Here is a 17,768-nt window from a genome sequence, read left to right as displayed (position 1 = left end):
GGAAAGGAATAAATAAAACTATCACTGTTTGCAGATGACATGATACTACATATAGAAATTCGAGACATTACCAAATAACTAGAGCTAATAAATGAATTCAATAAAGTTGCAGGATACAAATTAATATAAAGAAATGTCATGTTTCTATATACTAACAACAAACTATCAGAACAATTAAGAAAACAATCCCACTTATAATTGCATCAAAAAGGATAAAATAAGAATAAATCTAACCAAAGAGGGAAAATACTTGTACTCAGAAAACTATAGGACACTGATCACAGAACTAGAACAAATTCTAAAATTTGTATGGAAACACAAAAGACCCTGAATAGCCAAAGCAATTTGAGAAAGAAGAACAAAGTTGGAGGTATCATGCTCCCTGATTTCAAACTACACTTCAAAGCTACAGTAATCTAAACAGTATGGTACTGGCACAAAAAATAGATCAAAGGAACAGAATAGTGGATCCAGAAGTAAACCACACTTATATGGTCAATTAAGCTACAATGAAGGAGACAAGAATATATGACGGGGAAAAGACAGCTCCTTTAATAAATGGTTTTGGGAAAACTGAACAGCTATGTGCAAAAGAATCAAATGAGACTACTTCCTCACACCATATACAAAAATAAACTCAAAATGGATTAAAGTTGTAAATGTAAGACCTGAAACCATAAAACTCCTAGAAGGAAACAGAGGCAGTAAGCTCTCTGACATCAGCCTTAGCAGTATTTTTTTGGATATGTCTCCTTAGGCAAGAGAAACAAAAGCAAAAATTTTAAAAATGGGACTACATCAAACTAGAAAGCTTTTGTACAGCAAAGGAAACTATCAATCAAGTGAAAAGGCAGCCTACTAAGTGTAAGAAGATATTTGCAAATGATGTATCTGATAAGAGATTCATATCCAAAATACACAAAGAACTCATACAACTCAACATGAAAAAAAAAACACCTGATTTTAAAATGGGCAGAGGACCTGAATAGACATTTTTTTTCAAAGAAAACATACAGAAACCAACAGGTACATGAAAAGATGCTCAATATTGTTAATCAGCAAATCAAAACCACAATGAGAAACAACCTCACACCTGTCAGAATGGCTATCATCAAAAAGACAACAAATAACAAGTGTTGGCAAGGATGTGGAGAAATTAGAACCCTCGTGTACTGTTGGTAGGATTGTAAATCGATGCAGCCACTATGAAAAACCGTACGGAGCCTCCTTTAAAAATTTAAATAGAACTGCCATACGATCCAGCAATTTCACTTCTGAGTATGGACCTGATGAAGATATAAAAAAATATAATTCAAAAAGATATAAACACTGCAATGTTTATTGCAGCACTATTTACAATAGCCAAGATATGGAAGCAACCTAAGTGTCTATCAATAGAAATCTTACCATTTGTGACAATCTAGATGGATTTAGAGGGTATTGTGCTAAGTGAAATAAGTCAGACAAAGAAAGACAAATATTGCATGATCTCACTTATGTGTGGAATCTAAAAACAAACAAACAAACAAAACAAAATGAAAACAGATTCACAGATACAGAGAACAAACAGGTGATTGCCAGAAGGGGAGCAGTGAAATAGGTGAAGGGGGTTAAGAGGTACAAACCTCAGTTATATAATAAATACGTCAAGGGAATATATAGCATAAGGAATGTGGTCAATAATATCGTAATAACTATTTATGGGTCCAGATGGTTACAAGACTTATCGTGGGGAACATTTCATAATGTATGCAAGTGTCAAGTCATTATGTAGTACATCTGAAACTAACATAATATTGTACGTCAACTATATTTCAATTAAAACAAGTTTTAAAAGGTACAAATGAACTTATCTACAAAACAGAAACAGAGTCACAGATGTAGAAAACAAACTTACGGTTACCAGGGAGTAAGGGCGGGGAGGGATAAATTGAAAGATTGGGATTGACATATACACACTACTATATATAAAATAGATAACTAATATGACTTACTGTACAGCACAGGGAACTCTACTCAATACTCTGTAATGGCCTATATGGGAAAAGAATCTAAAAAAGAGTGGATACACATATATGTATAAGTGATTCACTTTACTGTACACCTGAAACTAACACAACATTGCAAATCACCTATACTCCAATAAAAATTTTTTTAAAAATCAAAAATATTCCAAAACAACTGACTACAATTAAATTTCACAAGAAATGATTCTTGTTCCTTTGGGTCTGGGTTTGCCAATCAGCTTTCATACAGTTGCCTGCTTCTGGAACCAAGTCCTTGACTTTGCTTGCAGGTACACTCTTTAGAGTTGTCTCAGCGATGCCAGCTTTAAGCTCTGAAACCTATGCTAATAAATCAATCTCCTGAAATACCATTAAATACATAAATAAATAAATAAATAAATTTTTAATAAAAAATAAAATAAAAACAATATGCAACGGTACTTGCCTTTAACCAGCTATCTGAATGACTTGTAGCAAGTTCATGATTGAAGATAACATGCTGATGAGGAGGTAGAACTAAATACTTGACTCCTCTAGCCCCTCCCAACTGAGAGCCTGTAGTTCTTTGAAATAGCAAAAGCCTTGAGTCTTGCTCAGAAGTGCAAATGATTCTGAGATTAAAATGAACACACACACAAAAAAATATGAAGAACAAGAATTATGGCCAAGGAAATAAAGATGGAAAGGGAGAGAAGATGGAACTTAACAAAAAGTTTTAAATTTTATCTTGAAGACCAAACATGCAAAACGTGCCCTAATGTTTTTTGCAAAGTAAAGTGCAAAAATGGAGACCTTGACAAGACATATATAAAAATGTGTAATAAAGTAACAATGATTAAAACAGTGTATCACTGGTTTCAGAATAGAGAGAACATGAGAATGGAATAAAATGTCAAAAGGAATCAAAAAAATTATGTGGGAATTTAGTACATTATAAAGTCACATATTAAATGAGGATTTTCAACTTGGAAAAGAATTATGTTAGATCCCTACCTCTGGCCCTTATAAGCATATGATCAGAGGCAAAAACTCTTAAGAAAATTACTGTCAGATTTTTCTGCTTAAAGAAAAACATAATGGGGAATTCGCTGGCGGTCCAGTGGTCAGCCTCCTCGCTTTCACTGCCAAGGGCCCAAGTTCAATCCCTGGTCAGGGAACTAAGATCCCGCAAGCTGCGCGGCACAGCCAAAAAAAAAAAAAAAATCATAATGGTCATGCCTCAAAAAAAAATTAAAAGACATACTGAAAAATGAAAAAAAAATCAAAACATATACAACTGAAGAGGAGTTAATGTACTTATACATAACAAGCAGTTCTGAATCAATAAAAAAATGAACAGTATGATTGAAAAGTACACAAGCAAGCAAATCACACATACAGTAAAACAAACAGACAAAAACATATGAAACCAAAGAGATGAGAAAAAGTTCAACATTGCTAGTTATTTTTTAAAATTTTTATTGCTAGTTATTGCAAACTAAGGGACTTCCCTGGTGGTCCAGTGGTTAAGACTCCATGCTTCCAATGCAGGGACTGCGGGTTCAATACCTGGTCTGGGAGTTAAGATCCCACATGTTGTTTGGCCAAAAAAATAAAAAATAAAAACAAAAAAGCAAACTAAGTATAACCAGATGTAAGTTAGATCACTAAGTAGAACTCAGAGAAGGCTATCAGAAATCAACTTTAGTTTACCTTGCTACTATTTATCCAAACCAACTCTGTAAGGCTGGGTTTTTTTTTTGCATTTTCTCATTACTCTCTGATATTAAAAAAAAAAAAAGTTGTGTTGTCACTTCTAACCACAGAAAACATATTGATTTCAGTAACTAAAATGTCCAAAACTGTGTAAAAATCAAAACTCTGAATTGCATTTGAAGGTAAAGCTGCTCCCTGCTCCCAGCTCAGCCCAACTCCAGATAGAAAGTGGGGAAAACAAAAATGGAGGCAAGGGAAGAGGTCTCTATTTCCTCACTTCTGCACATTTACCAATCACTTAAGATCTTTTCTGCCCCTGACCCCTCACCTCTGACCCCTTTGGGATGGCTTACCATCATGGCACCTGTTATGAGTTGACTTGTATCCTCCTCTCCCCTGAAAAAAAGCATAAGTTGGAGTCCTAACCCCTAGCACCTCAAAATGTGGCCTTATTTGGAGAAAGGATCTTTACTGAGGAAATCAAGTTATAGTGAGGTAATTAAGGTGGGCCCTAATCCAATAAGACTAGCGTTCTTATAAAAAGGGGGGATTTGGACACATGACAGACAAACATAGAGGGAAAATGATATGAAGAGACACAGGGAGAAGACGGCCATCTACCAGCCAAGCAGAGATCCTTCCCCACAGCCCTCAAAGAAACCAACCCTGCTGACACCTTGATTTCACACTTCAAGCCTCCAGAACTGTGAGGCAATAAAATTCTATTGTTTAAGCCACCCAGTCTGGGGTACTTTGTTACAGCATCCAACGGTACCGACTCGGGTCCGGGTAGAGTTTAAAGTATACTCTTTCTCTTATGGTGCTTTATGGAGTCTTCAGAGGACACACACACACACACACACACACACACACACACACACACACACACACACACACACCCTAACCCTAACTGCTGAGGACATCTCAGTTCCCTTGATGCAGGCAAATTCACCTCTGCTAAACGTTTGGCTGTTTGCATATAATTCTTCTCACAGGCCCTGGACATCCGTCATTACACCTCTTCCACCTTCTTTCTCCTTATCTCTCCATGGGGTCCCGTTGGACAGGATATAAGAAAACCGTAAACCCACACACTGCACTGGGGTCCGCATCTGGTCAACAGGATATTCACACCTTTGACCTGCCATCAGTAGTACTGTGGCTACTTCTCTCTACTCTGATGTCACAGGCTGCTTTGATCAGCCTCCAAACATAGACTTTCCCAAGCCTGTGTCAACACCAACCCCCTTCAAACTGCAGAGGCCTCATATCAAGCTCTCTGCGTGATCTTGAAGTGTCTCTCACTAAGCTTGATGGATCACCTCACCCCGAACCACTGGAGAGGGGAAGTGAAACTCACAGTATATCAACTCTGTCCAAAGAAATCTTTATTGTCATTGCCAGTTTCCACTTCCTTTCTTGATTTTTCCAGTGCTTTTTACAGGCTGGAGGAGAGTGGGTAGCTAAGGAAAGCAAAGCCACTTCCAACCAGCTCCTTTATAAGTCCAGCCTAGGAGGCCCAGCTCCTCACTTTGGAATACGGGGATGACCACATACCTTGGGCCCTCAGGCAAAACTAAGTCAGAAGCAATTCTGCTTTAAAACCCTGTTATAAACATAACATTGGATGTGGTTTTTCACCTTTCATATTGGCAAAGCTCTAAAAGAACTTTCATATCCTTCCTCAGAAAGGGTGTATATAAACAGTCACGCTGATACAGTGTTGGTGAAGGCCAGTTTCAAGCAATTTTATGAGGTAAAATGATTTTCAATGAACATCCCTTTGATCCAGTGATTTTTCTTTGGAATTTGCTCAAAAGAAATACCAAAACAGTACGAAAATGGTATGTATAAGGATGTTTATTACAGCATGATCTATAATAACAGACTTGTAAATAACTTGACTAAGCCACAATAGGGAATCATTTATTATGGTGAAAAAATTCATAGGAATACCACGGATCTAGTCTGTAAACGCCAAGACAAAAGCATGAACAGTAGTTGGCATTGTTCCCTCTTCTTAGCCAAACAATTAGGACTAGATCCATTCTTCGTGCCTGTTGACTTACTCCCTGAGAAATGCTGGAAATAGCTCTCTTGTAAAACTCTATTAACTCCCCAAGTTGGGACTGACTCTAATTTAGCTGGAAAGCTCTGGAATATGTGTAGACACATTCATTTTTCTCATGGCAGTAAGGTGTGTATGTGTATGTGTGTGTGTGTGTTTGTGTGTGCCATTTAAGTCAACAACCGGACCTGGGACTGGGCTACAAGTTTCTGTTATCTCTGGATGTTTAAATAAGAAGATTAAAAACTGAGGTGTTAGATAATTTTTATACAGATGGGAAAAATATACATCCCAGTGAATACTGGCCTGGATAGTCCAGAAACAATGCCTTGTACCTATACTCTACTTTTTAAATTTTCAAAGTGCTCATAGAGCACTGATTCCCAAACTTGATTGGGCATTAGAATCACCTGTGGGGCTAGTTCACAATAGGACTTCCTGAACCCCACCTTTAGAGTTTCTTAGTAAGGGGGGACCAGATATTTACATTTTTAACAGAGGCCTCAGGAAAGTCCAAAGACCAACTTTTGAGAGATGTTAGCAAATGCATTCCAATAAAAGTAAGTTCATCAAGGTTCTTAATCCTACTTTGCATCATACTACCTGTGTAGCAAATCGTTTAATCCCTGAACCTCAGTTTCCTACAAATAACTGCCATTGAACTATCAGAAGAGAAGAGTAAATAAAAGAGCTGTGAAAAATCGAAGGGAAAAATGATTTTCTGTGATCAGGGAAGACCTCAGGTCCACCCTTCGATTTTTCACAACCCTTTATTTAAACTTCTCATATTTCAACTTTAGCTATTTGTATTCTCATCGTATCATCCCTACATAAATATAAATTCATAAAGGATCACTGATTTTTCATATTTGTATCCTCCATTGTACTTAACACAACTCTTACAAAGAAAAATAGACATTACAGTACTCCTTAAATGTAGAATTTTGAGTTAATTTTTAGTTCTTTTAAAATAAGCAATGAGGTAGAGGTTTTAGGGCACCAAAAGACTTAGAGACCAATCAAAGAGTGATTGTACTGCAGCTTTATTCTCCATCCAAACAATCTTATACAATATTCAGCTTGAGATTTTTAAATACCTGAGTACATTTGAATCTCCCACGTTCGGTGGAAGGGAGAGGGGAGCACAGAAGAGCTGCCCAGAATCCGCCACGGGCTGAGGGGGCGGGGACAGTTTAACCCATTTAAAACTGCTCTTGGGACAGAAATGACTGGCTGTAATAAAATTCACTAACTCTTTTGATACAGATTCAGTGTGCAAATAATCAAGAAGTACATAAAACTGTGGACAGGGAGAGTTCTTCCAGCAGCTTTGCGAGATTACAGGTTTTATTTGTTGCCATTTACGATATTAATCCTTGGAGAAAGACCACGCACAGATTTAGCATGATTTAAATACAATAGACATCAGCCTCAATTGGTAATCCCATCGGTGTCCTAGAAGCTTGGAAAAAGATACTCCCTCTTTCTAAATATTAAAAAGCTTCAGGCCCATAAAAATGATTTGCCCAACATTCTCCCAGAATAATTATACCTTTTTTTCATTTTAACTTGATATCGAGTCATATTGTCCGTTCACTGGGGTCTGTGGAGTCACACCGACTGTGCTCAAATACTGATTGTACTGTTTTCCTGCTGTGACCCTAGGAAAGTTAGATCCTTTGACCTTCGAGATGGAATCTGCAAAGTGGGTGTAATGACTTACTTATCGCATGGATTCGTTGGGAGGACTAGACGCAAGGATGAGGTACTCATCGCCCGACACATTGCAAGAGCCCAGTAAATGTTAAGACACTGATGAGTCCTTCGCTTTTTTCTAACGTCTTGCGGGAGAGAAAGGGGCTAGAGACGCGGCGTAATGTAGTGAATTTTAAGGAACCAACTTGCCATATGAACCCAGGCTTTCTCAGCATCGTACTTCACGGAGAGAACTCCCCGCCCTGCCGCCCTCATCTCCGGAGAGACCCCAGAAGGAACGCAGAGCCCCCAACGGCCAAAGGTGCGCAGGGGCGTGACCCGCAGACACCAGGCCGGAACCCAGGTTCCGAGGCTCGCGTTTCTTCCGCTTCCACCCGCCCTCACTGCAGGGGGGACCGGCGCGAACGCAACTTCCGGCCCGACCAGGTGGGGGCCGGAGCCGGTTCCGGCGTGGCTCGAGAGTGCAGCGTTCCCTGCCCGCGTCGAAGTGTCCGCTGCGGTCGCCGTGGGGAGCCCGACGCGACCGCACGCGCGTGACCATGTGGCGGCTGCTGGCTCGCGCCCGCGCGCCCGTCCTGCGGGCGCCTTTGTTAGGTCAGAAGTCCCCTGTTGTTCCCTCCAGGCCTTGCCTCTCTCCACACCCCTCCCCCGCATCGGGTATCTCGCGCAGTCCCAAGACTCTGCGCACGGTTGCGGAAGCACGGGGAAGGGGCTGCGCTTTGCTGCCGCCCCTCCCGCCATAAGATTCGTGCAAAAGGGTCAACAGCGTTCGTGCAACCTGGGGATCGGCGCCCAGAGTCCCCGGCTTGTCCTTTGGGGGCGGGGGGCAGTGAGCCCCTTTAGTGGAACCCACGTCCCAAACCCACAGGACACCTCTGTCAGGAGCATATTTGGCCCAGAGTGTACCAAGCCCTGGCCTTCTCGCCTTCGTCGTTTAACTTGATCTGTCTTTGTAGATTCTTGGGCAGCGCCGCCCGCCAGCGCTGGCCTAAAGACGCTGCTCCCGGTGCCAACTTTTGAAGGTGAGAGCTTATCTGTTTTCCTGTTTGTAAGCCTTTTCTGTGATGGAACCCAGCAGAGGATAGGTAAAGAGTAGGGAGTATTCTTGTGCCCCCTATCCCCATTCACCCATTCAGTAATTACGTATTGAAGGCATACTGATGCCAGGCAGTGTTCTAAGCGCTAGAGAAAAATCGAACAACAAGAGACTCAAAAAGGCTCCTGCTTTTAGGGAGCCAACCTGTCATGGAATATCTCCCCATGGCCTGCCACTGGTGCGTGGCCCACAGCTGCCCACTCAGCTAAACCTAATTGGCCTCAATTTAGACTTTTGATGTTTGCTCCAAATGAGGTTACACATGTGCAGTCAGTAACAGTATTATGTGAAAAGCATTAATTTGTTAATATAAACAATTAAGGTAAGCCACAATTTGGTATATCTAACTTACCTTTTTTTTTTTTTTAATATATTGGAAATCTCAAAAAAAAATGAAAGGGGCCTTGACCTCTGAGGGCCTTATCTTCTACACATAATTGTGAAACTACTACATGCACTGGAGTACATACGGCCATGGAGGCAAGAGAAAGCATAACGAAGTTTCTCTTTAGCTACATACAGAAATGGCAGGGGGCAGTTTCTGTAGCCCTTAAAGTCTCCTGTTTGATACTGGACTCCATCACAGAGCCATGCTTGTTTTACTATAGCAATACTTTAGATGACTTACAGGTTAATTTTTTTTTTCCATATTGTCAAAACGTCAGACACGATAAAGACGTAGCATGTCTGGCCCTCCCCCAGCAAGCACATTGTAGTACAGGTCTTAGCATGAAAAGCCCCAGTATATATAAAGAGCACTAGATCAAAGGAGTACTAGGTTGTAAGTTTCCCAACAAGAATGTGGCAGAGCAGGAGAACCTAGGTATTTTGATGTACAATATAGTATCCTTTCCACTACCTCTGTTATCAGAGAGGCAGTGTGGTATTTTTTCTTAAGTGACATACTGTCTAGCTTTGCTGTTTTGACTGGATGACCCGAACCAAATTATAAAATGTCTCTAGGCCTGAAGTTCCTCTTCTATAAAATGGAGATTAAAAATACTACCTGCCTAATGTTCTGTTTCTTGATGTGGATGATAGTTATGTGGGTATGCTTGTGTGTTCACTTTGTGATAATTCACATTTTTTTATGGGGCCCTTTGATACATGTGTGTTAAACTTTTAAAGGTTTAAAAATATTAAAAAGGAAGCCCTAAAAGATACCAAGGCTATCAAGTTGTTTTAAAGATTAAATGAGATAATGCATGTAAAGCATTCGGCTCAATTCCAGCACGTAGTAAACATTCACACACACACAAAAATGTTACCTAGTGTTATTTTGTGACACTCTCATATCTCTATACCTTCTCTAACAGTCCCTTTTTCAGTGTTAGGTACAGAGTAGGCATTTTAAAAAAGCATTTTGGTTTGAAGGTGAAAACTCTGCTCTCTTAAAAGGTTCAAAAACATTTGCATCAACCACTGTCGTAATCAGAAGATTCCAGTGTCAGTGAAAGCACCCACAAGATAAACCTAACACACTTTTGGAATTGTTGTTGAGTGGTAACTTTAAGACTTTGACCTGATTGTTATAAATCTTTCTAGGAAGAAAATGAATCCTTTGAGATGTGTGGTTTGACTTATTCTTGGTTGTCTGTGCTCCTTTTAGATGTTTCCATTCCTGAAAAGCCCAAGCTCAGATTTGTTGAAAGGGTACCACTTGTGCCAAAAGTGAGAAGAGAGCCTAAAAACCTGAGTGACATAAGGGGACCTTCCACTGAAGCCACTGAGTTCACTGAAGGCAGTTTTGCGATCCTGGTGAGTCCAGCGTCAAGCGGCTACAGGATGGAAGCCAGGGACTAAAATAGACTCGTTGAGTTCATGCTCGTCTCTTCCTCCATAGGTTTTACTAGAACTGCCACTAGTTGCTCTTTAAACTCATAAGCAGGACCCAGTAAGCATTAAGTCATAAATGTTTTTTGTTTAACGTAGAGTGAAAATAATGTGAAAGCAGAAGGAAGAGGCTACCTAATTTACCCCATAATCAGACCATGAGATTTTCTCAAGCCTCTGGTCAAAATAAAACTATCCCTGTATTAGTACAGGGGACAGACGTTTCCTTACTCATCAGGTAGCTTCCGTGAAGACTTGACGTCAGTACCTACACGAATGGCTGTGGACAAGGATTTAGTTCCCATCAGGCAGCCAGAGTGATGTTTTAACGTCCGACTCCCGCAGCCTGCATGATCAGCCCCTGCCAGCCTCTCAGATCTCAGTCTGTTCCCCATTCCTCTCTCTACTCCGGCCACACTGGCTTCTGCTCAGACTCACCAAGCCATTTGCTGCGCCAAAGCCTTCGCATACGCCATTCCTCTGCCTGGAACACTCATCTGTTTTCCCTTGGCTGGTTCGTTCCATTCTGGCCTCAGCTATAAAGGTCACCTCCTCAAAGAGGTCTTCCCTGGCTATCCATTGAAGTGGGTCCACCCTTGTTCCCATTTATTACTGTACCCTAGGCTTTTCCTCCATGGTACTTACTAGAACTTATATTTTTACTTTCATGTGTATCATTGAAGCCACAGTTACCATAAAAGAAGAGACATAATAGATCCCATGAAGGATCTCTAAATCCCCATATGTTTCTAATTCTTCCATTTACTTTTAGGCACTGGGTGGCGGTTACCTCCATTGGGGGCATTTTGAAATGATGCGCCTGACGATCAACCGGTCTATGGACCCCAAGAACATGTTTGCCTTATGGCGAGTACCAGCCCCTTTCAAGCCCATCACCCGCAAGGGTATGGGACAGCGCATGGGGGGCGGCAAAGGTGCCATCGATCACTACGTGACCCCTGTGAAGGCTGGCCGCCTCATAGTAGAGATGGGCGGGCGTTGCGAATTCCAAGAGGTACAAGGTTTCCTCGACCAGGTTGCCCACAAGTTGCCCTTCCCCGCGAAGGCTGTGAGCCGTGAGACTCTAGAGAAGATGCGGAAAGATCAAGAAGAACGAGAACGGAACAACCAAAACCCCTGGACCTTTGAGCGCATTGTCACTGCCAACATGCTGGGGATACGGAAAGTGCTGAGCCCCTACGACCTGACCCATAAGGGGCGATACTGGGGCAAGTTCTACATGCCTGAGCGTGTGTAGTGAGGATGTGAGCAGGAAACGGACACAGGCTGTTTATTCCCCTCAGCCAGTCCTTCAAGTCTTCAGGTAGCTCTGATGTCATAACCAAGGAGAAGCATATGAGTAGATGCTTTCTGAAAAGCTGTACATTATCTGTCAGGTTTTTTAAAGTGCATTATATTTATATTAAATAAAGTTTGAGCATCACCTCAAGATGATGTAACTTCTCATTGGTCACTAATTCCCTTAAATGATTAAGAACCAGGCCTGATTGACCGTTTGTTAGGAGCTCTGATTCTCCCCGGCTATAAGATAAGTGTCTTCAAGGCTGAAGCAAATGTTTGCATCTCCCACCTCTGATTCAAGTCAGACTTAATGTCTGTCTGTACTGCCTTTTATATATACACACTTCAGGAGCTAGTTTCTATGACATTTTACTAGTTACAGACTTTTAATGTTTTTGGAAAAGCAAAGAAAACTACAGTACATAGGGTAATTGATTCAACATATTTATTTACGCCCAGCTACCCATCTTCTCTCAATCTTAGAAGGGGGGATGTTGGACAATACGGCAACAGACATACCCTTGCCTTTCAGCAAAAGGAACTGATAGAAACAAAACCTGAATTGTGTGGTCCTTCCTAGGCCTGAAACCCTCCGGGGATGGGGGTTATTTGGCTCTATGTCTGTGTCCCTACAGGTCCTAGCACAGTGCAGGGTGCCACACAGCACTCAAATCATGACTGTTGAATGAACAAGGGCCCTGGGTGACTCAAAGCCCCATGGTTCCAGCTCCCTGTTTGCCTTTAACAAAATTCGTCTATTTTTCAGAGCTAGGCAGCAATGGTTTCTATCCTGTATTCAAACCAAAGGAAATACAGATTGATAGGAAAAATATTAAACCATTTGCTTTGAAAGTGGGCAGAAAACAGCATACTGACTAAAATGTCAATTTTTTAAATCCCACTTTCTTAAAAAGTAAGACCTCCGGCAAAGAATAATTTACTTTCAAAAGTACAAATTTAAGCAGTGGTGTGGTCCTCGAGAATTGTATACCGTGAGTTTTTAATATATTTTTAGTGAACCTCTTGTACTATAACTAATCACTAAATTGCATTAGAACACACCTGAACCTTGAATTGGGGACAGTGTTTGGAACAGTTTCTTGTACACAAGTTACTGGCCAGCAAAGCCAGTTTCAGCTGGCAGCGTGAATCAGTGAGAAGGGGTGTGAGTGACAGCCTCGTTTTTCTGACCTAACTTTGTCACTTCTTTGTTAGGGTTCACAGAGCATGGTATTCGTGACTGTTGGGCATTCAATCACAGCATAATGTGTTTCTTATGGGGTCCACGTTTAATTACTGAACCACAGTCCTGGGGCCAGCCATCTCTGCAAAGTAAGAGGCCGTTGACAGAACTCTATCACCACCTCCTGTAAAAAAAGGACTTTCAAGTGTATGTTGTGAAAGGGGGGCCTGCTGTGCTTCTGCGTGGGTGGATGGACCATTCCCAGGCATTTCTACACAGGCTGTGACACAGACCATTTCCCACTGATGCCTTAAAGCGTTTAAGAGGCAAGTCCAAGGACTCGGCCATTAGCAGAAATGAGAGCTTAATTTCAGATAAAGTCAACAGATTCTTGAGCAGCTATAAGCGGCAGGCACTGTGCTAAGTACTGGGGACATAGCAGCGAGGGAGATGTGCCTGGGGCCTATCGTTAGACAATCACCTTGGAGAACGTTGGACCCTGAAGAAGGAAGGAGACAGAGCGTTGGTCAAAGGTGAGACCCAGAACTGGAAGAGCAGAAGTGACAAGTACTCTGATCCTGACTGACTCCCAGCAGTTAAAATCAGATCCTGATGAGCCGGGTGTGCTTCAGCCATAACGTCAGCCTGGGCTCTGGCTCCGAGTTTATTTCCTAAACAGGTACCTATGCTTTCTCCTCTACCCTGCAGTCTCCTTTAACCATCCTCCTAACCTGCTACACAGTGCTGTACTCCCTGTTCCTTCACCCCTGCCTGCCCAAGTCCATATTTTTGTAAATCTCCCTTTGTGTAACTTTTAACTGGTAGGTGGTTGAGGTCCTGTGTCCTAAGAGGTTTCATAATGGAAAGAAGAGCTTTTGAGGAATCTGCAGCGGAGAAGGGATGGCACCACAGAGGTGGAAGAAGAATTGAAAATGCCAGGTGAGGATCCATCTGTGAGGACTGAAGGGGATAACAAAAACGGAGGGAAAAAAATCATAGATTATACGGCAAAACGTGTGGGGCTAGGATCACCAAGCCTGTCTACAGGGGTAAGGGACTACTCACAAGGCTGCAAAAACCTGGCCTAACCTCATAAGGGGAAAATTTTATTGATATTTACTTTGGGCTCCCTGTGTGGCCCTCTTCCAAAGAGTTCAGGGTGCTTCTAATGCAATAATGAATTCATTCTCCTCTGCCGTTCCCACATGCCAGTGCCCAGATTTCACTACAGGAAATCAACACCCTTAGGCAAAGCATTCTGAACAAAACAGTCTGCTACCAGACCTGCTTATGGGACAGACTGCCACCTTCTGTCTCCCCATCTACCAACTCCCTCTTCACTCATTTTTCTTGGTTTTCTCCAACCTTTATCCCAGCACCCAATCCCACACAGATTAAGGCACCTGGTGACAACCAAAGCCCTCAGGACACAAGCCTCTCGAGCGAAAACAGGCCTGACCCTCCCCACAGACGGCTCACCTGTTTTGTTTTGGCTTTTTTCAGGCAAATATGCCCCCAATAGTAGAAGCTAAGATGATCGCAAGGATAACACAGCAGATCATGATCATGATCTTCTTCTGCTCATCCAGACAAGGAAAGAAAAAGCACATGAGAAACAATGTCACTGCAGAGAGGGTTCCAAAGGAAGGGAGACAGGGGTGGGTCTGGGCATGGAAGCAGATGTGAAGGTAAAGGGAGATGGATCTGGCTTCTAGAACCCAGGGTACTAAGAGAAACGTTACTTCTCGGTGAGAGATGCAAAAATCAGATCAACGGCAAGCTCAGAGGATGTTTCGTATGTAACATGTTCTGCCTTCCAGCTGCCATCCTATCAGATTTACCCCACTTCCCCCCAGAGCGAGATACTCTCAGTGAGTCAGCTGAAGTCTTTGGGGAGGGGGGGATCCCTTGAAATCTTAAGACTCAAATACAGTTACACTGCACTCTTTGAGAGTTAAACCATTTTCAAAAATTAGAACTTTTGATCCATCTGATCTAGCACATGGTTAAAAAAAAATCTAACCCCTTTCCGAAACCTAAACAAAAGTCACCACATGGTGGCAGCCAGTCACCAAGTGTTTTACAAGGACATCGAGCCAGAACTGTTTCACAATCAATATAAAGTCATTTATTTTTAAATTAGCAATAAAATAATCAAGTTTACATTTTTAAAAAAAGTACAAAGAAAGAACAAAAATCCCTTCACTTGTATTCCAAACTATAAGCCCCAGGCCTCAATCTCAGGAGAGCAAAGATCTGTCTGTGATTGAAGCTTGTCTGCCCTCGTTGCGGAGCCAGGCCTGTTGGACATCATAGCCACAGGCAAGACGGCGTCCCCTGGGCTCCGTCCAAGTGCTGGGCAATGATGAGGAGTAATCATTCCTTTGCAAAGGAAGCCAGTGGACCAGGCCTGCGTCAGGGTGCTCGCCCTATCCTAGAAGGCATTAAAGTCAAAGCTGAAACATCAATCCGGGAGGCCGGCAGAGACCAGCAGGGGATCTAAGGGGCTCACACTGGCACAGCACAGTCACTACACTTAGAAACTTCCTGGCTTTTGTTTGCTCCATGACAAGCGGGGGCGACAAAGAATCTATCAAGCTCGTGAATCTGGGAGCAGGAGGATCTGCTGAGTAGACCCTGGCCTCCCCGAGCTGACTCCGTCCTGGAGACGGGACATCCCGAAGGTCCCATGAATGATATCAAATTGCTGTGGGATGTTCTCAGGACAAGCCTAGCCCAGGCAGCAAGTGGGGAGAGGTGTCGAGCTTGTCACACCTTCTGTCTGCGAAAAACCTAATGGGAGTCAAGTTAGTCCTCACCCCAACCATCTGTGATTCTCCGAGCGCTTGTGCAGAAAACAGCAGGTTTCCCGATGATGTGGGAAGGTCACATTTCTACTATGATTCATTTGCAGGTAAGCAAATGTCTCTTACCTAATTTTTAGCCTAGCTCAAGTTATTTTTTTGAGGTTATAATATCCTCATTTCCAGTTTCCTACTTCCTGAGAGACACATACATGTATGTACATACATCTCACACACACAATTATAAAAATACACTTGGAACACATGAAATGGCTGAATACTCATACTCGCCCCGGCCTGAAACGTTCCCAGAGCCTGAGACTCAAGCACCTCATCCCTGGCCTAATTTTAGTGCCTGGTTATTCTGGGCCTCAAGGCAATGGCTTCACAAAGCATCACTCTAACAGTAAACAGCCAGTTCCCAAGACTGAGACACGGAAACAGTTACTCCATACGCCCAGCCTTTACAGACGGTAACCTCAGACGACTGTCTCATGGCAGCGCCTCCTTGAGTCAACGTGAGGGAGTACAACATAGACAGAGATCGAGTTGGCCATTGAGCTGAACACACAGAGCTTAATTTGAGGCTGAATTTCAAACAAGAAGTCAGCTTCCAAGACCAGAACGACCTCTGCCAGTCCCTCCTGCTTTCAGGACAGGGACAACCAGCCATGAGCACTGGGGTCCTGCCAGGTAGAAGACTCAGGTCCAAGCCTTACTGTTGCTTGGAAGAATCCCCTTGCTTTGTTAAAGATATCCCCCCCGGCAAAAAAAAAAAAAAAAATACACCGCGATTCTGGGGAGAAGAACACTCCATGAGGTAGAAAATACAGCACCTTGGGGAGGTCTCAGGTAGGCTCTCCAAGGTGCGGGGCATAATTTGACACATCAGGGGGGAGAAGGAGAAGCCGGGGCAGTTCCTACAGTCCAGGAGAAGGTGCTTCAGAGCCGGTGGGGCAGGAGAAGGTTCTGAGGGCTACATCAGTAGTTTAGATTCCTCCTGGGCTAGACTGTTTGCTGGGTCAGGTCCAAGGTTGGTTACAAGAAAACAAAGGAACAGGTCCCACTCTCTCTCAGGAAGGCCATTCACACTCCGTTCCCATCTGAAGACAAGGGTGGCCACACCAGGCTGGGGTGAAGTGGGCTCTACAAGAGGCAGGGGGAGGAGGAGCCGGTCAGCGGCCAGGGTGACGGTGAAGAGCAACAGTAAGACTCAGCCACAAGCCACACACCTAGAAGGTGGAGAGGAAAGGTCAGAACCAGCTGCAAAAAGAGAACAACGGAAGACTCAACACAAACCCAAGGAATCCAACAAGCACACCCACGACAGGGCCTGGAATTAAATACCCCACCGCACCAGAAACAAAAAGCCCTGTTACAAGAGGCAAAAAAATAGGAAAACCCCTGGGCCTTTTACAGCCCTTCCCGGGGGCTGTCGCGTTACCGTGGAAGGACTTATGGGAAAAGAGGCACCATCGCTGGTGGAAAACACCTGTTCTGTCTGTGGGGCTCCCATCAGCACCTTTCGAATACAAGTTTCAGAAGCTTGCTGGCACTAGAATCATCTTCTCCTTAGTCCCCCTATCCCCCACTCATCTTAGAAGGCAGAAAGGCACCGTGAAAAAGATGCAGAAAAGTTCAGGCGTCACACCTGCTCTGCCTTGCGAGCGGTGTAGGCTTTGGGCAAGTTCCTAATTTCACTGAGCTTCACAGAGCTTCCCCAATGAAGATGGGGTGATGATGTTATCCTAGAGCACAACTGGGGAGCATAAACATATTCAGAAAAATAATACTTAAGAAGTCACAGAAGTCTTCACGGTGCCAGTAACTACATCATTCTTGTCATGCTGCTGCTGTACACATGAAACCCTGATTCAGTGGTCAGCTCTATTCTTTTTACCAGATTTTAAAGGAATTAATATCCTGAATTTTAAAGTTGCTATTGGGACTTCCCTGGTGATCCAGTGGTTAAGAATCCGCCTTCCAATGCAGGGGACGTGGGTTCAATCCCTGGTCAGGGAACTAAGATCCCACACGCCACGGGGCAACTAAGCCCGCACACTCT

The 17,768-nt window shown here is 43.0% G+C and overlaps 2 protein-coding genes across 7 annotated transcripts in view; one reads left to right on the top strand and one right to left on the bottom strand.

The window, feature by feature from the left end:
* The first annotated feature begins 7,910 nt into the window (after nt 1-7,910).
* Nucleotides 7,911-11,869, top strand: MRPL16 (mitochondrial ribosomal protein L16). Its single transcript, XM_036862560.1, has 4 exons — nt 7,911-8,079; nt 8,442-8,507; nt 10,191-10,339; nt 11,187-11,869. Exons 1-4 carry the CDS (start codon nt 8,025-8,027, stop codon nt 11,670-11,672), a joined length of 756 nt encoding a protein of 251 aa, XP_036718455.1. The 5' UTR covers nt 7,911-8,024; the 3' UTR covers nt 11,673-11,869.
* Nucleotides 11,870-14,378: 2,509 nt separating this feature from the next.
* STX3 (syntaxin 3) overlaps nt 14,379-17,768 on the bottom strand; it is a 41,992-nt gene continuing 38,602 nt past the window's right edge. For 2 of the 6 annotated variants that reach the window (XM_036860773.1, XM_036860770.1), the window contains one exon: nt 14,999-16,849. In XM_036860773.1, coding sequence (XP_036716668.1) covers nt 16,790-16,849 — 60 coding nt within the window. In that variant the 3' untranslated portion in view covers nt 14,999-16,789. Of the gene's footprint in view, nt 14,477-14,997; nt 16,936-17,768 lie in introns of those variants that run through there. The other 4 variants (XM_036860772.1, XM_036860776.1, XM_036860771.1 and 1 more) reach the window with 4 other exon arrangements.

This window comes from Balaenoptera musculus, chromosome 8 (genome assembly GCF_009873245.2).
Source record: "Balaenoptera musculus isolate JJ_BM4_2016_0621 chromosome 8, mBalMus1.pri.v3, whole genome shotgun sequence".
Taxonomy (NCBI): domain Eukaryota; kingdom Metazoa; phylum Chordata; class Mammalia; order Artiodactyla; family Balaenopteridae; genus Balaenoptera; species Balaenoptera musculus.
The sequence above is the reverse complement of the archived record's forward strand: the minus strand, read 5'-3'. Positions and strand labels throughout refer to the sequence as shown.